Genomic DNA, 27,278 nt, shown 5'->3' with positions numbered 1-27,278 from the left:
AATTATGTAGATATATTGATATATTAAGACATATGAATTATAATATTAGCCTCTTCTATTTTGAAATGCCCTAGATATTGAATCAGTTGTAGTCTATGTCGATTAACCTACTAGTATATGCCCAGTATTTTTGAAGTTATGTAACACTGTATATGTATGTTTGTGCCTCAATGTGTGTGTGTGTGTGTGTGTGTGTGTGTGTGTGTGTGTGAGAGTGAGAGAGAGAGAGAGAGAGAGAGAGAGAGAGAGAGAGAGAAATTTCCATTTAAGACCATGAATTTGTAATTTCATAACCTTTGATACTTTGCTACAAGTAGAAACAACACTTGGTTAGCATTTTTAATGGTCTAAAGTTCAAAAGTCATTTTCAAATTTCTAAATATATAAGTCATGGAAAAGAGAGAACATAATGATTCTGTTCCTAGAAAAGCTAATAATAAGAGCTAGATAGTTTCTTATAAACTCAGTGGTTTTCATTACAATATAGTTTTCCCCATCTTTTAACTTTACAAGTGAAATAAATACACAGTTATAAATAGAAGAATAATATATAATTTATTACATCTCTGGGTGTTAGAACATTCCTTGGTTTTTATAATAGATGCTCAATAAACAATTTATATTGAAGATATATATGGATGAAGAAATGAGAAACCTACATTGTTTTAATTACATCAATAATACTTTGAGAGACAGTAGCCCCATTGACACTGAAAACTAATGTTGGAATAAACTACATTCTGGCCATTCCATTGTGCAAGCACAATACCAGTAGGTGAGAGACTAGATATAGATTTTTATAACATATGTTCTGAATTTCCTGGCTACCAAGAAATAACATTTACACACCATCTTCATTAATAACAATACTGGTGGTCTGCTACTGACCAATTTCCCCACAACTGGCAAATAAGCCTGCCCATTGATCCTACTAAAGACCATATCTGAAGTTAATTTTGGATATGCTAGAGATTACTGTCACAATTCTTGGTTTTTAAAATAATGGATGACTAAGTAAATGCCAGAACAATTTAGCATCACTTGACATTTCTGAATGAAGATAATTAAAAGTCTTCACATAAGAATTGCATTATAGACATAAGAATTACATTATTGATATCTAAGATTGACACAAGGGACTGTTTGTGTGGAAAAGGTAGAAATAATCCCAACAAAATTTTATTTTTAATTATGACCAATTTGAGACATTCGGAGGCCTTTGTTTTTCTTTTCTTTTGTCAACTTATTCTTCTTTAAATGACTGATCTCTCCAGGAAACAGCAGTTTATTCCTTTCAAATCAGCACAAAAAAGGGAAAAGTTCTCTTTCTTAAACCTAGTCTCTTTTGGAAGCCAATGTATGATATACATTAGTGTGTTCTGTCAAATGAAATGTTAATATCCAGCCTGATGTGTCCTTAGCACTACTTGGCTGTGCTTTTAATTGAGCCTCATGGGTTGTCTCTCTTTTATAATCAGACTATTAGACAAACTGCAGCATCAGTGGGTAGAGTGGTGTGGGTCCTTTCAGCCTGGAAGCTAGAAAAAAGTCACCATCCAAAAAGATTGAAATAATTAGATCTGCATTAAGGATATATCAACCTGTCATACAGACCTACTCAACTCATATAGCATTTTCACTAATTAGCACATGAATCTTTGGTATTGTGTACAATATACTCAGCAGGGATTGTGAATTCCATATCTACTAATAAAATATTCCATTTACAAATAAATTGTGGCGTAGGACTTGAACAACAAGTAATAATATTGCTCTCACCTCCAGAATTCTCAGTAACATTTGATGATCTACCACCAGCACTTTAAAGTTTGTTTTCCAACTTGTTCTTTTGCTCTCTATTAAGTCATTCTTACACAAAAAGGCTTTGTTACAATAATGTGTGATGCATCTCGGAAAGCTGACATAATTGTGAAACTGCATCTTAATGGAATATTCAGTGTTATTACTGTCATTACTAGGCATTTTCAAAGTCACCATGGGAGGTAAATATAATTCCATTCGATGATTATTCCAGCCTGAGAACTGTCTGAACTCCTATTGTCTATAAACCTCAATAGCACAAATGTCATTCAAAAATGAGAAAATGTTTTATTCTTCCAGATACTATTTTAGCAAATATGGGTGAGAGGAAAATGCTGGACCACCAGTGTATTTAGCACAAGAGCCAAGACTGGCAATGATTTAAATCTAAGTGTGATTGACTCTGTGACTCAGGGGTTAGAGCACCTTGTAAATTTTTCAAATGATAAATTATAAGTGGTTTATAATTGATGGATGCTTTTAGTACGAAAGTTTTGCACATATCACAGTGTAATGATTTATTGCAGAAGAGCAGTGCTTACCTGTGATATCTGTTTGGTCAAGGCTTTCAACATTGCTTATAAAGCGTTTTTCTTGATTTGGTAACAAGATATTTAATTTGTGGAGAAAGAAAAGAAATTTATGGAAAAGAAAAGCTAGAGACAAAGTAGTTGTAAAAACTGGTTTATTTTTTAAAAATAAATACAAAAATATAAATATAAAACATTAGCAGATAGAATTTGATGAAATGAAATTGCACAAAGGCTTATATACCAGGCTGCATATCACACCTACAACACCACATGTACATTATTTTTTTTTTTTACTTAATGTACAGAACAGGATATATCTTAAATGTTTTCTTTGCCTTTTCAAAGCTTCATTTGCAAGGGCAAGACGTGTATCTAACAGAAGCGGCTTGTTCATGAGGTTGCTTAAGGGAGAACTATCCTGATCAGGTTTTTTTTTTTTTTTTTTTTTAATTTTTTTTTATTTACTATGATGGACAACATTGAATTTCCATAGCTTTGGCTCTTGGAAGTGATTAAATAAAATGTCGTATATATTGCATGAGACATCCTACAGGAAAGAATTAATATAATTAATGAACAAATTAAGAAATAAGTGGAAAACTTGTGCTGAGTGGCAGGAAAAAATTCTCCTGAATATCAAATATTGTGAAGTGGAGACAAGATCCGCAAAGTTACTTTTTCTCCTGGAGCAGAACTCTGGTGCCAGGCTAAGTGTCTTTGTCGCTCTCGCCACCGCCATACATTTCTGCTAGTTTATTAAACCGAGGTCCCCATTCTTGGAGGTAATCGTAGTTTTGGTCTCCTTCAGTGGTACCCGATTCTAATGAGCTCAGAGATTCGGCGATGGAGTCGTTTCCTTCATAGGCATAGGTAGCCAGTGAGTCGTAGGGAGGTGCGGTGGGGTCCAGGTCGTGCTCTTTGAGACGCTCGTTAATGAAATCCCGGACATCAGTGTTATCTGGGGCTGTAGGAGTCCTCCGTGGTATAAATAACGTTTCCGGCATTATATCTCGCCGGAGCTTTTTCTCCTCAATAGCTGCAGGATTCCTCAGGGTACCGATATCAAAGGCCTGGGTGTCCTCCTCTCCGCCACCTTCATCATTATAGCTCACGATGTTGTCTCTGATATCTTCCTTGGATAAGATCAGAGGCTCGGTCTTGCGTTGCCTTTTCAGAGCCGCAAAGAGGACTACTATAACTTGAACAAAGACAAAAAGATGCGTTAGAACTTCATCCCAAACTGCCAGTCCAGAACTCAAGCACTACACGAGTGGGAAGGTGTTCATATCTTGCATGGGAAGCCAGAATTTGGGGTGATGTTTGGACGTTTTTGTTCAGAGGCAGAGAAGGGTTTAGCTGGGATGGTTAGTATGGTGTTTCTGATTCATTTTTCAAACAATGGAGATTATTCCTTAACTACAGTGACTACTTGTTATTTATTTTTCAGAGAACTAAAGTATGTTCCTGATAGTATAGAAAATATTAATATTTTGCATTAAATACTAAACTTATATAAATAATTATCTTTCAGTTAGGTCAGTGGTAGAGACTGCTCAAGGCTCTAGGGTCAAAACCCCTGCCCCAAAGAACTGACATAAAAATTAGTCAAATTGAATTCCACTTTACTAAAAGGATGTGATAGGCCCACACATTCTATCACTTCCTTACACAATTAGAGGAAGTGATGTTTATCACAAAATTGGAACTAATAATTTCAGTTCCAACGCTTTGCTGATGGATTCACACAGCGTTTTGCTAACTTTACCAAAAGGCCTTCATGACTGGGGAACAGGTGACTCAATTGTTTAGAAAACAAATATGATATTTTCCTTGGAAATTTATCCATGCCCTGTAAGAAACCTCCCTACAAAGTTGTTAAATCAGATGAATTCAGATCAAAGAGTAAACTCATGTCTGAATTAACTCCAAAACACAATTGTGATCATCACAGAAACTCATATCAAACAAGCAAATATGTACAAAAAAAAGACACATCACAAAAATGCTAGTCACATACCTGGAGGAGAAAATTAATGCAAATGTCATTGGTGGAGTTGAGGTTTTATATTTACCCTCCTTAGACATTTTGTTATTGATCATTTAAGATATTTGGAGAAAAATGTGAACTCATTCAAGTGGCAAATATAAGGAAAAACTTAGTTCCTTAAATATCTCTATTTAGAAAATGTGTTTAAAGCAAGTAGGAATAATTATTACTCAAACTGTACTTTGTTTTCTATTATTTATATTTATTAACTTTAAATGCTCTGGTTGTTTTTCTTATGTTTATAATTTGGGCTTTTGAGAAGAACTCATTTTACTTTTCCTTAGTTTACAAAGACACACAAATTTGCGCACATAGGGATCCCATCAAAAATCAGTAACTATAATATAATAAGTAAAAGTCCTGTAAGGGAAAAAGAAAAGAGCACTCTGACTAAACACTGAGACAAAGAAATCCCCACAAACTTTTAATATCCCACTGAGTTCTTTTTGTATTGGCCATCTATTCATAGGCTGGGGCCCTGTTCTTACGTGTGATGGTTTGTATCCCCAGGGAGACTCTGTTGGAGAAAATAATTTTTTTCCTATGTCAGCAATTATCAATCAGAGAGCGCCACCAGGTTAGGGATGGGGGCTTGTGTTACCATTATTGCTTTTTATTTCCTTTAGTATGCTGTCACGAAAGACATTTTTTGATGTGTATTTTTATGAATATTTGAATCTAATTCCCACAGATAGAGTCCTGCTACTCCGATTACGGTAAAGACTCCTTTAGACATGACGAATTCTGATTAGCTACACTGTTTCTTGGCTAGCGGATTTTCCCAGTTAATTTGCAGGGATCTTTAAACGTGAGGGGTGGTATGTTTTGATGCTAACCTTGCCCATTCAATAACGCTGTTCTCCTAACACTTCTTACCCAGCAGGATGATGATGCAGAGGAGAATGGCTATCAAAGCACCAGTGCTGAGGCCGGCAGGGAGGAGCAGGGCTTCGGCGCTGCAGGACTGCATGTTGCCCTGGCTGTCGCAGGCACACACCCGGATGGTCAGGGTGCCTGTGCTGCTCTGAATTGGGTAGTCATTATCAGATATCACCACAGGCAACAGATAGGTGCTTATTTCATGTCGGTTGAAGCCGTTCTTTCTGGTTAAAATTCTGGCAGTGTTATCTAAAATAAATGACAAAACATTACATACAAGTTGGAGCAGTCGACGGGTTTTGATGTGAACTGTGCTTTTAAATAAAAATCATCAGTTTATTTAAATTGTGAAGTTTTTGTATTCAATATGCACAACGCAATTCAAACTAGGCAAGGTATATTAGATAATACAGAGAATATAGTGCTATCTATTAATTTTTATTTTTTCAATTATTTTGAGAACGGATCTTCCTTTGTAGCCCTGGCTGGACTTGACTAAGATATAGCTCACACTCTTAAGTATTGAGATTACAGATTACAGCTCAATGCCCAGACTGCATTGATGATTTGGTTTCAAATGATTGTCCTGTAATGATAAACATATGAATTCATTTTTGAAGTCTGTACAGATGATAAATATTCTTGAGCCTAAAAAAAATAAGTTTTTATCGAGGAAAATGATCCTTTTAATTGTTTAAATTGACACATGTACTTTCACATGACAAAAATATGCTTCAATAATTACAAAGAAAATATGATATAACTCAGTGTAAGCACATAAAATTGTCAAGATGCTTTAAATTCAGATTTATGTTCATGTGTAGAAATACCATGTAAAGCAGTGTCTAGGCTAAAATGTATGGAGAGCTCTGTATAGAATATTCCTGCTTTACATAGTACAGTGGCACTTGGACTATATTTGGTGACTTAGATTTGTGCTTGATGTGGAGCAGATGGCTGGCTATACTTACTAAAACTTCATTGGATAATGATTTTATTTTTTAAATAATATTTCAAATAAAAAAGATTCAGATTTGTAATCAAAGGTTAGCAAATATTTAATATTTCTGAACACTGCTTCCACCCATTAAAACAAAACTATAAGAAATTATATTATATACATGTGAATCTATATATACACAAATATATCACATATATGATTAATGAGCAACTTGCCGTCACTGTTGTGGAGTGCCAAATACCATTTCAAAAAAATGTAGAATTTTAACGAAGTTCACCACGCATTGACCTCCTACTCTGCTAGTGAAGCTTTCCCCAACCTGATAAGTAACCCAGTTCTCCTCAATGTGAGTTGTGGGGTAAGGTACATGTCATTTCTTCTGGTCTCAAATAACCAGCTTTTAAAAAACACTGAGAATGTTACTTTTTTCTTTCTTTCTTCTTCTTTTTTTTTTTCCTGTCAGATGGATGTAGTCTTGATTCTCAAAGGGCTATCTGCAAGGCCCTCAGTTGTAAGCGAAACAAACCACAGAAAGAAAGTGGTGCTTGCTTCCTGGTTCAGGGGCTGATTCTAAAACAAGTGCTTTCTGCATTATCGGGGAAATGTTAACTACGTCAGGAAAGCAGAAGTTTAAAATAATAGGAACATAGGAGCCAATCCGAAAAGGTACCTCTCAAGCTTTAATATCTAAGGTAAAAATGCGCATACAAGTGGTCATTTTGAGAATCTTCTCGTCTAGGTGTCTTTTTGTGCACTTTAAAGGTTATTTTTGTAATACTTTTGCCACATTTAAGAACTAAGTTGAATTTTTATTTTAACATACCTCTTACACTTTAAATTTTATGGAAGAATTAGATTTTTTTTTTTAAAAAATCATGATATATTTAACTTACCACAGCAATAAATTAACATTAAAAGGATTGGTATCGTTAAATATATTTAAGATGAACATATGAATAAACATGAGGAAACATTCACAAAAATGTATCCTTTGGTTAATTTCTGTATAACTACAGTTCCTTTAAACCTTTACCAATAACAGAAAACAACGGCATATATAAACGAGACCAAATATTCCACCAAATTAAATGGAATGCAACTCGGTGAGCTCTTCAGGTTGGTATTCGTATACATTTGTTCCTTGCTTTGAGTAATTTATATGGGTTCAAGAATTATTTCTAGTAAAACAAAATTATAACCTATGTCAAACATTAACTAAGGTGAGTCTTAAGTGGCTTCTCCGGGACCTTTGAAAGCAGTGCTGTGATAGTAACAATCCTAATCTACTTCACTTTAACATCTAGTGCTCAGCTTCACAGGAAAATAATCAAAATTAAAACCTGGAACAGGTATTGTCAATTTAGTACTGAGGATTCAATTCAGACAGCTGCAATCTGAAGTCTATGTTCAGGTTGCAAGGTTCAGCATATTGAAATTATACTGGATGTTGTTCATCTGAAATTCAGACTCAGTTCAACATTCTGTATATCGACTGCCAAGTCAACATTACTCTTTTCTAATCCAATTACTCTATGTGTCTAGAGTGACAGAAAACAAGGACAATTCAAATCTTAAGATTTAATGAATGCACATCTCAAATGGATAACTTTTCTTTGTCTCATTTATGTGAACATTCTCCTGGATGCAATCTCTTGGTGAGTAGCTAATGTGATGTGAAATGATCCCATGTCTTAAGCTTTTTTATGATGCATGAAAACCACCTTGAGGAAATACAACCACTTGGCCTTGCTAACACTCCTAAGACACTATGTAGAAAGTAGTGTATATTTGCCAGTGTGGTTATGAGATTTATTGAAATACATCTGCAGACACAGCAAGGCAAATATATTTTCTACCAACATGAGCTAAGGTCATATTGGTTATGAAATATATAAAATATAGACGAGTTCTAATAACACACATACACACACCCTCATGTGTCTGTGTGGGCATGTGTGTACTCTACAGTAGTACAGTTCTCATGATACATGTTTATCAACATTTTAAAAATGATAGTCATTTTCACAAGGTTTATGTAAAATACTTTCTGCCTTTTATGGGAACAAAAATGATTTCAGAGAGATCATATTTGTATTTTACAAAGGATAGTAGCATACTTGTCACTACAACAAGGAATATGCAAATGCTTTTGGAAGATTCTGTGGCTTTCTCTCCTTCCTCACTATTTTCCTTTATGCCTAACTGGCTCTAGTACATCTGCGACCATTATGTCCCAACAAAGTTTGAGTAATAAATCCACAGAATCTTTCTTTCCTACAGCCATTCATGTTCTATCATGTTTATAATATTAACTAATTGTTTGTAGCCCTTCTAATCACTTCAATGCTTAATCTTTCTCAGAACACCCATTGTTTTATAATTTTTACAATTTTAAATTTAAGAGAGTATATAATCTCAAACAAGCTATTATAGTAATACATTACTACAAATGGAGATGAACAGGTTTTTATGCTTACATCATTAAGTTGATATGAAACATAAATAAATGAATTGTTATATTGCTATAATTACTTTGGGGGTAAATACCCATTTATGTCATATTAGATGTTAAAAAGAGTTCAAAAATGACCTTCGTTATCCTGTACTGTGAAGTTAGAATTAACAGCAGCCAAACTGAAGAAAAACTTCTGTCCACCTAAGGGATCATCTTTGTCAACTGCACTTATGGTCTGTATCAGCTGCAGGAAAGAGAACATTACAGCCATCACATGTCTGCTGGTAGAACAGGGATTACATATGTCATTTTGAAGCATACTATAAATAGCATTACACAGACTGAGTAGGTTATACCTAAGCGCGCGTGCGCACGCACACACACACACAGACAGAGAGAGAGAGAGAGAGAGAGAGAGAGAGAGAGAGAGAGAGAGAGAGAGAGAGAGAGAGAGAGAGAGAGAGAGAGAGAGAGAGAGAGAGAGAGAGAGAGAGAGAGAGATTCAAGTAGTGACAATTAATGTAAAAAGATTCCATGAACATTTTGTTTTTGTTTTTTTCTAGACAAGGTTTCTCTTTGTAGTTTTGGTGCCTGTCCTGGATCTTGCTCTGTAGACCAGGCTGGCCTTGAACTCATAAACATCCAATGCCTCTGCCTCCCGAGTGCTGGGATTAAAGGTGTGTGCCACCACCGCTTGCTTCCATGAACTTTTGAAAGAACAGGTAGCGGTATGTGTAAGAGTTCAGAAGGAAGAAAGGGATGGGGAAAAGACATGATTAGAATTATAATCTCAAAAACAAAAGGGACAACAAACTTTTAGAAGTAAATTGATTTTGATCCTCATGCACATATATTTCAGTAAACTCAATTTTTAATGATTACTTTGTTTTTGTGAACTCTTCACTAATGTCTTTCAAAATGCCATGTGACATTATTAGAGGTTTTCAAACAAATGTAGGGAAGTACTTGCTTTCACTGGGTTATTTAATGTAAGTTAAAGCAATGATCTAGAAGAGTTCAACCAATTCAAATCCTTATTCTGTGGTAGGTTTTACCATGCCAAAAGAACTGTGAAAATACTAAAATGAAATAGAAAATTTACAGCTGTATGTGGTCGTGCACACCTTTAATCCCAGCACTCAGGAGGCAGAGGCAGGTGGATCTCCATGTGTTCAAGGCCATCCTGGTCAATAAAGAGAGTTTCAGAGCAACTAAGAGTGTAAAAAACAAACAAACAAACAAACAAAAAACAAAAACAAAAATAAAAATGAAAAAATGAGAGAAAGAAGTAGAAACTTAGGTGGTAATACATGATTTTTCCAAAGAAAGTATTTTAATTAAAAAGAAAAAGATTATTCACTCTATTTACAAATATACTTTAAGACTGAATATATCCATACCATAGAGGAATGGCTATTTTAAGGATCAACTTTGATTTTAAAAGAACAGACATTTTAAGCAACTCTTTAGGGGGCTAGAGAGATGGGTCAGTGATTAAGAGCGCTTGCTGCTCATCCAGAATTCCTGCAGGTCACAAACATCTGTAATTTCAGCTCAAGGGATATGACACACTTAATTCTGTGGGCACCAAAACACGTATGGCATGCAGACACACACATACACTTAAAATAAACAAAATACATTAAATGAAAAAAAAAAAAACTTTCTGCTTTTGAAGTTGAAAACATAGTACCATATCTTGCTTTAGACATATGTCACTTTCATTATATGTTTTAAATACACATGGATAGTGCATCAGGGACAAATATGTATGTATTCTAGATGGATGTTCACTTGATTATTTTCCATTTATATGCATAATGTTTTCAGAAATTAACTTAGGAAAATATCAAAAGCTTACATTCATTAATGCTTGTATAAACCTTTAAACTTATGCCTAGTTAGAAGAATATACTTTTAAAACATTAGTTTATCATTGTATATATATCTGGTAAAAAAAATTCTTGAGTTTCTATTGATTTAGCAAGGGTTTTTAAGCTTAAAACATTATGTAAAATGATTAGCAACATGAGCAAATTATTATCACATTATATTAAATTACTTTCCTTTCAAAGTATGTTATAACAATAACAGTAAAAGTAGCCCACTTATTATAATTCTAATTATTTATTTCAAAACAATTCAAGAAATTTAATTAAACCACACAAAGTAATATATTATTTCCTAGAAATAATGAGCAAGAATAATCATTTAAGTGTTGAAATTATTTTAAAACTGTATTAAATCATGGATGACTAAATATTTGTTATAATAAGAATAAAGAGAAACAAATTATAATAGAATAAGATATAGAACAGATACTTGAATACATTCAAGACAAAAATGTACAAATAATGGTAAAAGGTAAATTTCATCTGTTTCTTATTGCCTAACTTTCATTTTTCAATCATGTTTTGAAATTTCTCATTTTAAAATTTTGATTCATTAGTGAATTGAAGAAGAAATAAATGCCATATATGAAATAATAGAAGAAGAAAGACAAATGGAACTCCTTAGTCACTAAGATTAAAGTTGATACAAAGAGATGCATATATATATATGTGTGTGTGTGTGTGTGTGTATGTGTGTGTGTGTGTGTATTATATTAGCAATATAAAAGTAGAACTAATGGTCCTTTAAAGAAAAATTATAAGATCTCAAAATAATGTTTGTAACTGTGATTTCAAATGAAAGTTTCATTCCATTTTTATAGAACAAAATAATATATTTTTGAGGACCAATATCTACTTTTTTATGTGTACATAAGGCATTATGAAATTTACATGACATCTTCAAATGAAATGTGTATATTGATTAAAGATTGTAGCACAAATAAATTAATGGTTAGTGGTTAACTGAATCATTGTGTTATAGAAAGCAATATGCTAGTATTAAAGCGACAATAAATGAGATTTGCACAGTTGAATCTCTATCAGTCTAGAATACAAGTTCATGGCCAAAATAAAAATTAGATTTCCTCTGTCTCACCAATGACTCACTATTTTATTTCATCTTAATGCTACAAAAAGAAAACTGGATTCTTAGATGCACAAAGAAAAGCAGTGATTACATTAGAAAATATTTAACTTTTTCTGTGAGAAGACAAGTACTTTTTGGTGAAAAATGTTCCTTGGTTCTGTTCAAACACACCATTCCTGGTTGTGAGAGATGTATCTGAACACTGCTCTTTGGGTAACATATGTTGCATACTTTGGGTCTGACAAAGCCTCTTGACTTGACATATGATGTCAGTTTGAATAATTTTGTTTGATAACATCCATGGATTTACTGAAGAGTAAATATAAACATCACTTTCCCTGGGTGGGAGACTCCTTCATATAGATTCATTGAGATGCAAATGCCCATTTGCTTCCTTGGACATGAAAATATACTCCCCAGCTGAAGGAGAGCACATGAAATGGGAAATGGATAGAAAAAAGCCAACACTCCTCCCTTCGAAAGACTTTTTTTTTTTTAAGGGTGTGTGAGTTTAGTAGCCTAATTAAATGCACAAGAAGGCTATTAGCTTCATATCAGTGGCTAGCTGCATCTTTCCTAAAGGAAATGCCACTTTCTTAAAGCAAGGAACTGACAGGACCAAGGAAAGGCATGTAAAGGAAAATGTGGTGGCTTGCAGTTTTATTTCTGACTCACTCGTTTGTCCACAAGCCAAATGACTGGGATTTTACCCCATTCTGTAGATCTAAGTATTACTTAAAGAACACTTAAATTATAGGGCTACTGTTGAGATTAAAGTACTCAATAAATAGCTCAAGTATATCCAGAAGACCTAGCACTCTATTTTTCTAGGAGCTGGGAACACCTAGTTTGCAAGCTGATTTCACCCAGGGATTGGTGAGGAGGTTTAGTGACTAACAAATTTGTCTTACTTGAATGCCATGACTTTTGATTCTGAATCTAATACCCTCCCACAAATCCTACATGATTTTGGTTTTTGAGAAACAATATGTAGCCCAGGCTGTCCTTGAACACACTATCTATGTTCAAGTAGGTGGGGGAGCTTTGAACACCCTGATGCCACTGTCTCAGTCTCCCAAGTGCTGGGAATACTGACACATACTAGCAGATTCTGCTAATGATTTCACATATAAAAGCTTCGTTTAAGCAAAAACATTTCTCATGCAGTCAGACTAAAACAAGCTAGTCTGAATAAAAAGAGTTAACTTGGACATATGTACACAAGTGGCCAGTTAGAGAGGAATTAGTCCTAGCCTTTATATTAAGGTTGTCAAGACATGGTTAATGCTTTTTAAAGCAATTATTTTATTATTTTCCTACATTAACTATTTTTTAAATATCCAGAAAGTATTGAGACATTTGTGGGTTAGCTACAGTGAACAAGAGAAGAAGCAGAAGAAAATATGCATCATTATTTTGAATATTTTGAATACATCAGTATATCAGTATTGATGCCTCAACTGGTCTGAAAGATATCTCTTTAAAAATCAAATTGAATATCATGGAAGGGGCAATGCATACAGTAGTGGCAAAGTGGATAATTTACTATGTGCAAAAAAGATTTCAACAAATCATTCTGAGCCTATAGGCCAAGGACTGGATGGAATGGTATTTTTAGGATAGGTGTTGCTTCATTAGAAAAGTTAGAAGCACTGAAGTTATTTAAATATTCAGAAATAAACATTTCCATAACATTTCAAGTAAAAAAAAAAATTCAATTGCAGTAATTTTATCCTCTCAAACAATAGACAAGCTATTGAATTCTCATTAGAATATTCACAAGAAGAACTTGAGTTATTGGACAATGCAATTTGCATAAAAATATAGCCATGGCATTGATGTTTATAAAAGCATTAAATGATGTCAAAACACAACACGCTTTCTCAATGGCTTCTCTATCTCTAATAAAATAGTTTTGATTCCCAATTATTATTTATATTATGCAGCTTCCTTCTGTGAAGATAGCACTCAAGCCAATTAAGAGCATTTCTCTCAGCCATGTATGCTGGAGCTTTTCAAACAACAAAATGAGTCCACTGAGGAAATGATTTAAAAAATTCCAAACAAAGCTGATGTAGGAAGAATGCTTCAAAGGACAAAAATGAAGTCATTAAGTGTGTTATGTGTTGCTACACCAAGGAAAAACACAGGGAATCCAAAACAACGGATGAGGCTGCCTTACTTCAAAACATGTTCATGTACAACCCAACACTCACTGAGTGTTTCAGTGAGCCTGTACACTTGTCTCTGCATTTCCACAATCTCACAGTCACCACCCTGCAGCAATGGAGATATTCTAAGGAGATATCTGGGTCGTACACTTACGCTATTAGACTACTGAACAAGAAATTGGAAATTTCCCAGGCATCTCATGCTGGAGAAGAAAAGGCTGAAACCAGGTGCTAGCCACAGGAGAAACATGTCTCCCCAAATGAGTTCACAAAATTTGGACAACCACACAGACCAAATCACAGGAGAAACTGGAACTGAGACAAGCTAATGTCAATGATGGGGAGGGCCACACTTGACTGGTACTTCTTTGCTATACATATTCAGTGAAATTTGTTTAACCAAAACTTCATGTTAGGACCTCAAAGATGGACCAGTTGGGCATCACTGGCCCTTTTGTATTTGCTTTTCCTTCTAACCTGGCCTGAATAAACCCTGTATTGTTGTTGGTTGGTTGGTTGGTTTTTTCTGCTTTTTGCCTTGTGCTCTTATATGCCTATTTAATTGCTTTTTTGAGAATGGGTAGCAGAGACCATCTGACTAGAACTGTCAGGGAGCAAGCTCTGACCATAAAAACTGTATTATGCTGGGCATGGTGGTTCATGCATCAAAGCTCTCAGAAGGCAGAGGCAGACGGATGTCTGTGAGTTTGAGGCCAGCCTCATCTACAAAGTGAGTTCCAAGAGAGCCAGGCCTGTTGAAAAACCAAAATAACTAACTAACTAGATAGATAGATAGATAGATAGATAGATAGAAAGATAGATAGATAGATAAAGTAAAAATAAATAAATAAACAAATAAAGAGATTAAAAACTGTACTAATACCACCCTCTATTTCTCTAAAGGGTTGCTAATATAGAGCCAATGTCATGGAGCAGATTCTGCTTTTTTTTTTTTTTTCTCTTGATTCATAGTTTTAAAATTTAAAGCTATTTCCCACATCTCAATTTTATGGGCAGACTATATCTTATTATTTTAATTATATTATTGTAGAGTAAGATGTCATTATTTTCTTGCATTACAACGTTGGAAAGGAATTGAGAAATCTGACCTATTAAAATACTTTCCACTTTATAAACAACAACCACTTTCTAATATTTTAATGAGAATATAAAGAAGTGTTCCAAACTCTGGTTGTCTCATCTTTTCCAAGATTTTGACAAAAACACATTTTGCACAAATGCAAAAGCATCCTGAACTGGGGTTGCACAGCTGCTCACCTGTCCGGGTCTAGCATTTTCGCATACAAATGTGTCATAAAACACAGCAAATTGTGGAGCATTGTCATTAACGTCCAAAATCCTCACAAAAACAGATACTCGAGTGGTCTCTTTAGGATTGTCTGGAAAGAGGAAAGGAAAACAATGTTTAGGAAAACAGAGTTGTGTGCAGTATTCAATTTAGATAGGCATCTTGTGGACATTAAGTGCTCACATACAAATAAACATCATATCCACTTTCCTGATATAATGAACAAAGGCAATAAAGAAAATTACAGCAGAGCCTAGTTGGCAAGTCATGAATTCTGTTATTATTGGGCACAAGAGTACTACTATTATTTTGAGAATTCCTTTTAAAAGTACAATGCAGTGTAATTGAGTTCATATTCTATGCGTGTCCCTAATGTCCAAAGATGAGATTGTATTATATAATTATTTATTACATCCTTGCTATATATGGCCATGTTACTTAATTTTTAACTACCTTTTTTATTTTTTATTTTTTATTCTTCTCATTAAATACATCCCAACCACAGTTTTTCTTCCCTCTAATGAAGGAGAAACACTTTGAAATAGATTAAATACTTGGCCAAGATCACCAACTCCTAAAACCCATCACTTTGACACTTCTATAATGACAACATTTTCTAATATCTATTTTAAAATCCTCATTTGGAAACTGGACTATATAACTACTGATTTAACACATTTATTAGAAAAAAATATGGTGAAATATCATCCTTCAAATATTTCATTGACATTTTCTCTTGTGAAACTGTTAAACATGACTATTATTTTAATTAATTTTATTCATTTACTTTATGTACATTTGTATCTATATTTATGTTCATAAGAATACAACAAGGTATGTAGTAAACAGAAGATAATGGTGGTATCCAGTTCTTCCTTTCCACTCTGTGGGACCCAGAGATTGAACTATGGTCATCAGGCACTGTATCAAGTGTCTTTTTCTACTGAGGCATCACACTGGCTCCAAGATGACTTTGGTTATCAATTTATTCCATCTAAACCAGTTCTTAAAAAAACAAACAAACAAAAAAAACAAAACAAAACAAAAAACCCAGCGTATTCATCATGTCTGTTTTGTTAAACACGGTGAAATTAAGAGTATCATATTTGTTAGAAAGAAAGGTAAATTTTATTTATTAGTTTTATTGAGATATGAAATGTTAAAACATGTCTATTTAACTTGGCTCTAGTACAATCCTTGTATTTTTCATAATGCCATGATGTCTGCCACGTGTATTCTAGGCAGTCCTGATAGCTGAATGGTTTATATTATGGATTCAAGTTAAAGTCATTCAGAATTCTTAATGCTGATTATATGAACACAGTTAAACTTGCATGCAAATGTGGCCAGCCACAAGCTGAAAAGCCATGTTCAAAGATGTCTGTACTTCATGTTCAAGGCAGTATTATTCACAAGAATCAAGAAATGTAATATGCCCATCAAATTATGCATGGGGGAGAGAAATGAAGTATAAAAACACAACAGAATAATAGAATTATAAGCAGAATGAAATTAGTCACTAAGAGAATATGGATGAAACTGGAAATTGTTGAAAAGCAAGTATACACAGGTACTACATGATTGAAGTCATATGTTGAGTCAAAACACTAAAGAATCATGGTGGTTTTCAGAGATATTGGAGAGTAGGGTTTGGAGGAAGGATAAGCAAGATTAATTAATACATCTTAAGAGAGTGGTATATTCTAGTGTGCTATTCCACAGTAGTGATATTACAGAAATAAGAAAAGTGTACTTTAAAAATCAAGAATGTTAAAAGTTCATAATACTGAATCCACCAGGTTTAAATGAATCCCCAGGGGAGTCTTGGCCCTGGAGGAGATGGGAATGGAGGGGAGGGCCTGGGGGGGAAGGTGGGGGTGGGATGGGAGGGGGGAGGACAGGGGAACCCATGGCTGATGTGTAAAATTATAACACAAATATAATAATAATAATAGTAATAATAAGAATAAGAAGAAGAAGTAAAAAGTTTAAAAAAAGTTCATAATAAAGATAATTATCAAATATACTACATACACATATAAAAGAGTGCACAGTGATATTAATATGTGAAATTCATGTTTTTGTGTATTAATAAAATAATGAAATTTTAAGAGATTAGACAGTCTAAAAATGAATGAAGAAGTAAGGTTTAACACTATTGTTAAATACCTGGTTAAAATGATTATGAATACCATTACCTATTCTAGAGCTACTTATCATTTTTCTGAATATTTTTCTTTGTGTTTTACAAATACTAAAATAAAAAAAAACATTATTCAATGCAAATGTAATATATATATATATATATATATATATATATATATATATATATATAACAATTTGAAAGAGTTTACCACCCTTTCTATATAACTGTATTTTTAATAAATTAATGAACCTACACAACTAAGAGCTGGTTTCTGATCAGGTGGATTCACAAGGCTAATAGACTATAAAGGAAAGGCTATAGGGTTCTATATAATTTGAAGTAGAATTACCTTTTCTTCTTTCCACAAAAAGAAAAGATCAACTGAAATTCAACATCGTTTTAGTCTTGCCCACATCTTCTTAACTCATATGCATGCCATTGGCAAAATTTATTTTAGGAGTTTTCAAACTCTTAATGCATACAATACACCTGTAAGTACATTGTACAGTCGAACATTTTAGCCTCGGAGTCACCTGAGCTCTGTATTGACTCTCAAGTTCAACGCTCACATATTTCGACCTTGGTCAGTATATGCACTCCAGCTCTCTTCCTCAGTTTATGAAAAAAATATCAAATAGAACTTCCCATCTCACAGAAGTTCTTTTAAAAATTAGATAAGAAACTTTTAAACAAAGCATCAATTTTGAGATTAGGCCTCAAGATATGTTAAATATCTCCATGAAGTCATCGTTATGATCATTGACATACCTTCATTTCCATTTGTTACTTTGGAGCTTGTGCTAATTTTCCTCTTGATAAAATATACATAATAAAAAGGTATGAATAGTGCTAACCATTTCCCTCCATTTACATGGATTGATGAGTACATAGGCAAGAAGCAGATAAAAGAAATGAAACAGAACAGAACAAACAAACAAAAAATAGGGAAAAAATGCTATTTCTCACTGTTTCTAATAGTTGGCTAATACTTAGAGGTAGGTATACCCAGCTATGAATGGACCCTTACCTCCCTAGTTACTGGTTCATAGGGAGAAGAATGAAAGCAACGTTTCTAGATAATGCTCTTCTACCTACCGTAGAGTGAGACATATGCAAAATATTTTTTTCCATTATTCTTGAAACGGACTAAACTCATATTGGAAGTTCCATTTCCTAATTATGAAAATGGAGTCAAAAGAGCCAAAAAAAGTTTCATAGGTAAGAAATTGCTTCGTGAGAACCTTCTCCAGCACAAAAGGAAGACTCTTCAGCCTCTTTCCAAATAACTCAAGGTTCTTTGAATCAAAAGCTAAATCCAAAGGGATGAATGTGCTTTATAAAGCATGAGGCCTGGAGTCATCTATTCAGAAAACAGTGCTTACACTAATCTTTTTTGCTGGCAGATGCTACAGCTTATGTATAAATAAAAGTATAAAGCATTCCAAGGAAGAATTATACTGAATAACAGCTGGCTTATATTTACCTCCTGAATCTCCCTCAGAATCCTTCAGGGAAACTGGAGTATTACAAGGAGGCATGAGCAATAAAGGCTTTCAGGATGTATGTCCTCAAGTAGGGCCATTCCCATGCATGCATAAGCTTTTCCAATCATCCAAAATGAGGCGAGCTTGAATTATTCTTTTGAAACTTGGGGCTTTCAAAAGATGTAACTTCCCTGCACGCATTGAACAATGTTTTCTCAATATGTATGACATATGACATATGCATATATATATAATGCATATATATATATGCAATATGATCAATTTTTAGATGTAATTATAGGAATTCTTTGGCTTCCTGTGTATTCTAAGATCTAAAGTTTATTATGAAGTCATTGATTGTGACATTAATTTTAGAATTTTGCATTTTCCACCTGGCATTTTAAAAAGGGGAAAGAATTATGCCATGCTATAATGCACTGAATAATTACCTGAGGCAGACTGCACTTGTCACATGATGTGACTTTTGCTGTGCAATGTGGAATTAAACTGTTAGGGGCGGGCCTGGAAACACATTGGGAAGAGGTTCATTTACACATGCCTCCGTCCTGCTCAGGGAGGGCTTCGTGAGGTACACACTTACCATCAAACCAGTGTTTAAAGTCTAGTGAAATAATTCCCTATATGTACTTTTCTCCCACTCTCCTTTCACTGAATGCCCAGAACAGCATAATGGGACCTTGGTTACATGTGGTTGGCAGGTGGGCATTTCTAGCACTTATTCCGCAGATTGGTTTCACTTAAGGGCAAGAATAGGCTTAACTCTTAAGAAGTAATTGGCTAAGCTTTTTACAGAATCATAATTACTTCAACTAGCTTTAGAAGTTAAATTTCTCAAAGTCTCTGAAATAGAAAATGCAATTCGGAGCTCAGTGAGCTCAAATAAGAATCTTGAGCTGAGCAGACAGCACAAACAATCAGATTCCAGAAGCTCCAAATTGGATCTCATTAGATACAGGGGAAGACAGAGAAATGGAAGTTTTCCTTATAGGAGAAAATATGTTTTTAAATTGATAGCCTCAAGAGACACCACCATTTATAACTCCCTAAACAAAGCATGATCTTTGGGGAAGGCAGAAGTGAATCTCTATTTAGACCCCAGCTAGAATGATGAAGCTTCATCCATTATTTTAGTTGGAAGCTTTGAATGGGAATCTGACTAGATGACTCTGGGTGACTGGGATCTGGTTTTCATCTGCAATAGTTGCTTCCCATAGCTCTGTCATGATGGCTGTGTGTAGACTCAGTATTACATGTATGGAATTTGTAGGCAGATTCTGACCATGGCTCAGTTGAAATTTAAAGCTTCTTGTTAAAAGTTTACATGGCTGTTCTGCCTTATAATCAGTTCAGCAAGGGGTTGGGCATTGTGAGGTTTTCATGAGCTTGGGTATGTGACTGTTCCAGTTTCTTTATGAGGTAACGACTGCACATTTTGATGTAATTTTGATGTAAGGCTCTGTTGCCACCATCTCAAATTTCTCAAGGGATTTTGTATTTTTTCCCTTATTTTTTTTTTTCTGTAGGATTTGCTCGTGATCTTATTCTTTGAGGCAGGATTTCTCTGATATCACTCTGATTCATCCTTCTTGCCTTCTGAGTGCTGGGATTATAGGCATGTGTTGTCACATCTGGACCCATAATGATTTTCAACACTCCACTAAAGAATGACAGTGGCATCCACAATGATGCAGTCCTCTCTGGGAGCAATCTCTGCTGCAGTTTTACAAATATATTGTTCGCAGACTTTAAATTCTCATTTTCTAATTGGATGAACTATTGATTTTTTTTTTAAAGCATGCATAGAATGAAGTGTTAGATCTAGAAATCAAATAATGAATTTGATGCCTAGTTTACTGCTTCTGGCATTGTGATTTTTTTTTTGAATTACAAAAATCTCCAAGGACCAGGATCTTTAATAAGATAAGGTTAATAAAAAATTAGCAAGAGAAATTCTTATTTAATGTCCTTAAGAACAATTCATGTCCCCACACTGCCTTGCTGTGGGCATGTGAGCCTGCAGCTTTCTTCTTACTAATTTTAACTCTGCTATATCAGGTTGCATGAGGGAAATAAACATATTGTAAGATTATGCTTGGACTTTATAACATGAATGAGAAACGTCCAGCACTAGATTTTGCTGGCCAGGGAAATGCAGTGCTCAACTTCTTCATATCACCAAGCTGCTTTTTCCTCTACCTAGACATATCTTCCCACAGAGCTGTGAATCCAACCCAGTATTGATTCCACCAAAGACAAATTATTAGAGGAAGTTAGAAGGCCATCACTGCTGAGTAGTACTCCATTGTTTATATATACCACATTTTCTTAATCCATTTTTCAGTTGAGGGGCATCTAGTTTGTTTCCAGGTTCTGGCTATTATGAATAATGCTGCTATGAACACAACTGAGCAGGTGTCCTTGTGGTATGATTGAGTATTCCTTGGGTATATGCCCAATAGTGATATAGCTGGGTCTTGAGGTAGATTGATTTCCAATTTTCTGAGAAACCGCCATACTGATTTCCAAAGTGGCTGTACCAGTTTGCATTCCTACCAGCAGTGGAGGAGTGTTCCTCTTACTCCACAGCAATTCTGACATCATGAAATTTGCAGGCAAATGGATGGAACTAGAAAAAATCATCCTAAGTGAGGTAACCCAGACTCAGAAGGACAAACATGGTATGTACTCACTAATAAATCGATACTAGATACAAAGCAAAGGGTAATCAGGCAACAACCCACAACTCCAGAGAAGCTAACTAACAGGGAAGACCCAAAGAGGGATGCATGGACCACCCTGGGAAGGCAAAAATGATGAGATCTCCATGAGTAAACTGGGGGTGAGGGGTGGGCAATGGAAGGTAGGGGATGAGAGCATAAGGGAATGGGATGGTTGAACTGGAACAGGGAGGGAGGGGAAATGCAATGAAAGAGATACCATGATAGAGAGAGACATCATGGGGTAGAGAGAAACCTGGTGCTAGGGAAGTTGCTAGGAATCCCCAAGGATGGTCCCAGCTTGGACTACTAGAAATGGTGGAGAGGATGCCTGAACTGAACTGGCTTGCCCCAAAGATCAGACCAGTGAATACTTTGTCATTACAGAACTTTTCTCCAATGACCGATGGAAGCAGATGTAGAGATCCAGAGCCAATCATTAGACAGAGCTCCAGGAGTCCAGCCAAAGAAAGGGAAGAGAGGGATTCTATGAGCATCAGGATCAAGATGGGGAAAGATGTAGGGACAAGCAAACCAAACTAGAGAGAATTCATGAAAGTTGGATCAATGGCTGTGCAGCCTACATGGTACTGGACTAGGCCCTTTGCTTGGTAAGACAGTTATGTAGCTTGACCTGCTTGGGAGGCCCTCTGGCAGTAGGATCAGAATCCATCTCTGGTGCATGAACAGGCTTTGTGGAGCCCACTACCTATGAGGGGACACATCATGCAGCCTTGAAGCAGAGGAAGGGCTTGGTCTTGCCTCTATTGAATGTGCCTCCACATGGGAGGCCTTGCCTTCTTGTGGGAGGGGGTGGGAGATGGGTTGGGAGGGGAGGCTGGGGGACCAGGAGGAGGGAAGAGAGAGATCTTTGAATGGTGTGTAAAATAAATGAAAAAAAATTTCTTAATTAAAAAAAGAAGGCCATAACATAGCAGGAAAAAAATGATGACCACCTCAATAGAGGAAAAATTCTCAACAGAAATACAAGAAAAATGAATAAAAACCCACATTAAGTAAATTAATGAACACAACATATTTGAAAGCTTGCTGGACAGAAATCACAGAGGAAATAAGTAATTCTAAAGCTCAGGAAGAAAGTCAATTGGCACTCTCAAAAGGAGATTAGATTAAGCAGAAGAAAAAGATAACAGAGCTTGAAGACACATCATTTGAACTGTCAACATCAGAAACAAAAGAAAAGTAAAAAGCATTAAGATAAGACAAAAGAGCTGTGGAGTTCCCTTAAATAAACAAATATTCTACTTCCTGACATACCTGAGGTGAAGGACCACAAAGTGTGGGGGCACAGAAAACCTTTTAAGTGAAACCAAAGAAAAAATTTCCAAAGCTTGGGAAAGACATGGCCATCCAAGTACAAGAAGCATTTAGACCCTCTAGCATATATGACAATAAATGCACTTCATTACAACATATTAGTTAAATTATTAAAAGTACAAAGCAAAGAAATAATATTACAGTCTTAAATAGAGAACAATGTCAAATAAATTCAAAGGCAAATGCTCTAAAGAAACTCTAAATGCCAGGAGGACATGGAAATGGTGTGTTTCTTATCCTGATAGAAAATAACTGACAACCAAGATTATTATACCCAGCAAGGTGTCCTTCACCATCAAAGAAGAAGTAAAGACCTTCCATAAAAAGAGAAAATTAAGAGAATTCCAGACAACTATACCAGAATTACAAGATGCTTACAGTAATACTATACTTGAAAGAGAAAGAAATTGGTAAATACCATTATTAAGAACATGAATGGATCTCAATAGAAAAAGAGACATGCCAATACAAAATTAGAAACAAATATTACCAATACAACAAACACTGAAATTTACAAGAGGAAAAAATAACTTAAATACATTCAAAGTTATTTGAAATAAATCAGAATAATATAATAAAGGTATATGCCCTAAAAGTTGCAGAGCACATAATTTTGTAAATACACACACACACACACACACACACACACACACACACACACACACACATATATATACACACATGTAAACCAAATCTCTACTAGACATAAAAAGGAGATAGGAGATTTAGGCAATTCAACACTCAAACTATGACAATATTCTTGAGAGGGCAGAGCAAACATTTTACTATAGCTGCAATATGTATAGCTATTCCTCACTTTACAAATAAAAGAATTAATGAAAAAATTGACACTTGAAAAATTATTTGAAAAAGCATAATAAAATTTAGTTTGAATAGACATAATTATTTTAATATAAAACAAACACACAAATATGTTGAAATTCAGGAAGCAAGAATTCACAAAATAAAAATGTTCATTAAATATAACTCCTTACTGATCTCAGCAGCTATAACAGTAAGATTATGCCATTGAGATAGTTCACGATCCAGTGGCTTTGACGTATAAAGTGATCCATTTCCAGAATGAATGTTAAAGATCCTGTCAAGGTCAGTATGGCGATCCAAAGTGAATCTAGAAATAGATGATAAAGAAAGTATAGGGCAATAATGATCATTTTCATGAGCAAATCCTAGATATATACTTTACTCTGAATTATTGGAAACCACAGAGCTGATGTAGAATATAAACTGTTTCACTAGCTATAAATGATAAACATTGATCACTCAAGGCATGAACTGGTACTTTATTTTGCATAGACATGTAAGTTCTACAAATGTCCAGGATTTAAACTATTAGTGGTTGCCATAAAAATTAAATAATTTGCATGTATTTGGGGACACAGAATAGTGTGTATCACATGTAGTTTCATGATCAACTGACTGTATTCAGTAACCAAGTCTTCTGATGATGAATCAGTACAATTGTACATCATAAAAGTCAATGTCAGAAACTTAGGTTTTTTTTTTTTTTTTAATGAGAAAATTGAAGAAAAGATTACTTTCATCAAAGCAGCACATTATCAATTTGTGATGATTTTTAACTTTATATGTCATATCCACCCTTGTTCAGGTTCTTTAATCACATGTATCATTATAAAATAAATGTCTTAAGGTCTTCTAAAATTGCTACCATTCAGTATAAGAAATGCTTATGCATCTATAAAGAATAAAGTTTTATAAATAAATGAAAACAGCTCTTTTAGAAACTGATAGCAGTTTACATGACATTTGAAAGAATAATACCAGCATTTGTCACTCAGGGTGACATAATCAAGGCAAATATCAATATATTTATCAAATCAGATGCCTTGCCATTATATCTCTGTAACTGGGATAATTTACTAGTAAAAAAAGAAAAATTAACTCACTAGCCAGGTGGTGATGGTAAACACCTTTAATCCCAGCCAGCACTTGGGAGGCAGAGGCAGGTGCATCTCTGTGAGTTTGAGGACATTTGAGGATAACCAAGGCTACACAAGGAAACCCTATCTCAAAAAGAAAAGTGCAGAAATGCACACATACAAAAAATTAACTAATTTTCAAAAAATCCTAAAGTAAATTTTATCCCATTCTAACAGTCTTCCATGATTATCCATGGTAGAAGCAGTTTGCAACCTTCTAATTTAAATCTCCCTATATTAACTCTCTCCACTTATGACACTGCATTTTAAGTTGTTTCATCACAAATCAAAAATAAGAAATAAGACATGAATTTATGAAGCCTACTGCTCATCTTTCTCCACCCAGCACCAGGATGTAGTTGACACTCACTGAATATTACTTGACTCTCAGAAGCAAGCTTTTCTGAGTGGAGAATACATTCAAACATGAGAACAATCTGCAAATAGTCATCAAATTAAAGAAAAAATACTGAAATACTTGGCACATTAGAAAACTGTGAAGTCCCTTACTTGAGAAGAAAAAAGACATGAAGTGGAATTGTCTTGATTACTACACAAAAACTCACTAAGAATGGTGCATCACTGACTAATCTCAGTCCTTTTTATGTGTTTTCTCTCTTGTGTACTGGATTTAGTTTGTAAAGTAAATATTTTCTGAATATTATCGATTTTTGCCAAGAGAAAGATGAACCCCTGGATATAGAAAGCATAATCTATAATCTACACAAATATATTTGTATTCATATAAGATATACATCTCTAGGTTCTATCTAAACCATAACATCTAAAAAATCTGCATTTTCTACATCTCAGGTAGAAGACAGTCAAAATACACAACAATCAGCATCAATAAACTCATTGTCACATAGACTATCATTCCTGGTGTGATTGAAAGAAAATGGCCCCTAAAGGGTGTGTCACTATTAGGAGGTATGGACTTGTAGGAGTAGGTGTAGCTTTGTTGGAGAAATTGTGTTACTGTGGAGGTGGGCTGTGAATTTTATATATATGCTCAAGCCATGCCCAGTGAGACAGTAAACTTTCTGTTGCTTAAATATCCAGATGTAGAACTCTCAGCTACCTCTAAAGCACCATGTCTGCCTGCATACTGCCATGTCCCCCACCATGATGAACTATATGATAAATGAACTATAAGCAAGCTACCACAATTAAATGTTTTCCTTTATAAACATTTTCATGTTCATAGTGTCTATTCACAGCAATAGAAACTCTAACTAAGAGAAGTTGGTACCAGGAGTGAGGTATTGCTGTGATAGGCCTGACCATGCTTTTTGTTGTTGTTCTTCAAAGGAATATGGACCTTGGGACTGTGGATTAGAAAACTAGTTGAACACTTTAAGTGCTGCTTAATGGGCCATCCTAGTAGAAACATGGAAAACAATGGTGTTGTTTGTGATTTGAACTGTGAGTGCCTGGATCAAGAGGTTTCATTGGAGACCTATATTAGTATGTGGCCAAGAGACTGTTCTTGTGATATTTTGGTGAAGAATGTGGCTGCTTTTTACCCATGTCTGAAGAGTCAGACTGAGTCTAAAGTGAAGAGTTTCAAATTCATTCCATTGGTAGAGGAAATCTCAAAGCAGCCCAGTATAGACTATTAAATGATTATTAGTGTTAACTTTGATGAAGATTTTTAATGGAAAGGATAGTGCTGAGCAAATAAAAATACAAAATATACAGGAAAGCTAGGAAGTGGAATAGACCTAAAGTCTGTGTTCAAGGAGATAAATGATTAAACATTGAAATAAAAGGAGCAGTGACCTCAGGGCAAGCTCCTAACAGCTGAATTTCCAACTTAGCTAAAAGTTTAGAGCTGGGTGGAGGGGAGCATGCCTTTAATCTCAGAATTCAGAAGGTGGAGGCAAGTAGATCTCTGAGTTTGGGGCAATCATGGTCTACAAAGCATGTTTCAGAACAGCCAAGCTTAGGCAGTGAAGGAAACCATTGACAACAGAAAGTTAGTAAAAATATATTTAAATGAGGGGGCCAAGTAGTAGCCCCAGTAAGCAGCAAACCTTGGCAGCTTTGGCTACATGGTTCTAAAGTTAAAGCTAGAAGAAAGGGACTATGGTAATTGCTTCCATGATTAAGGAAAGTTGCTGAGGCCAGGCAAGTTTGGGATGCCTTGGGACCCCAAAATGTTGGAGATGACAGAGTTCTGGGATATCTGTTGAGGAGACTGCTCAAAGGGAGTGGAACTAGCCCAAGAGAAAGAAGTAGGTTGCAGTCAACAAAGCTGAAAGGAGTTGGAGATCTGAGAAGCATTTTGACATCAGACATGGAGATGCAGAGTCTGGAGTTTGCCCAGCTGGTTTTTGGTCTAGCTGTGGTCCAGTATTTCCTCGCTATGCTCCCTTCCCTATATTTTGGTGTGGTAATGTATAATGTGTGCTATTTTATGTTGGAGGTATGTGATTTGGCTTTTGATTTTGATT

At 35.0% G+C, this 27,278-nt stretch overlaps 1 protein-coding gene across 2 annotated transcripts in view; it reads right to left on the bottom strand.

Annotated features, from left to right (window-relative positions):
- Window positions 1-532: 532 nt before the first annotated feature.
- Window positions 533-27,278, bottom strand: part of LOC118596234 (cadherin-10) — a 191,228-nt gene continuing 164,482 nt past the window's right edge. Inside the window, exons 8-12 of one of the 2 annotated variants that reach the window (XM_036207007.1) lie at window positions 23,857-23,993; window positions 15,125-15,246; window positions 8,832-8,940; window positions 5,278-5,529; window positions 533-3,552 (exon numbers count right to left, since the gene is read on the bottom strand). In XM_036207007.1, the coding sequence (XP_036062900.1) occupies window positions 3,062-3,552; window positions 5,278-5,529; window positions 8,832-8,940; window positions 15,125-15,246; window positions 23,857-23,993 (1,111 nt within the window). In that variant the 3' untranslated portion in view covers window positions 533-3,061. The remainder of the gene's footprint in view (window positions 3,553-5,277; window positions 5,530-8,831; window positions 8,941-15,124; window positions 15,247-23,856; window positions 23,994-27,278) is intronic. The other variant, XM_036207008.1, reaches the window with a different exon arrangement.

This window comes from Onychomys torridus, chromosome 15 (assembly GCF_903995425.1).
Source record: "Onychomys torridus chromosome 15, mOncTor1.1, whole genome shotgun sequence".
Taxonomy (NCBI): domain Eukaryota; kingdom Metazoa; phylum Chordata; class Mammalia; order Rodentia; family Cricetidae; genus Onychomys; species Onychomys torridus.
This window is presented reverse-complemented; position numbering and strand designations above follow the sequence as displayed.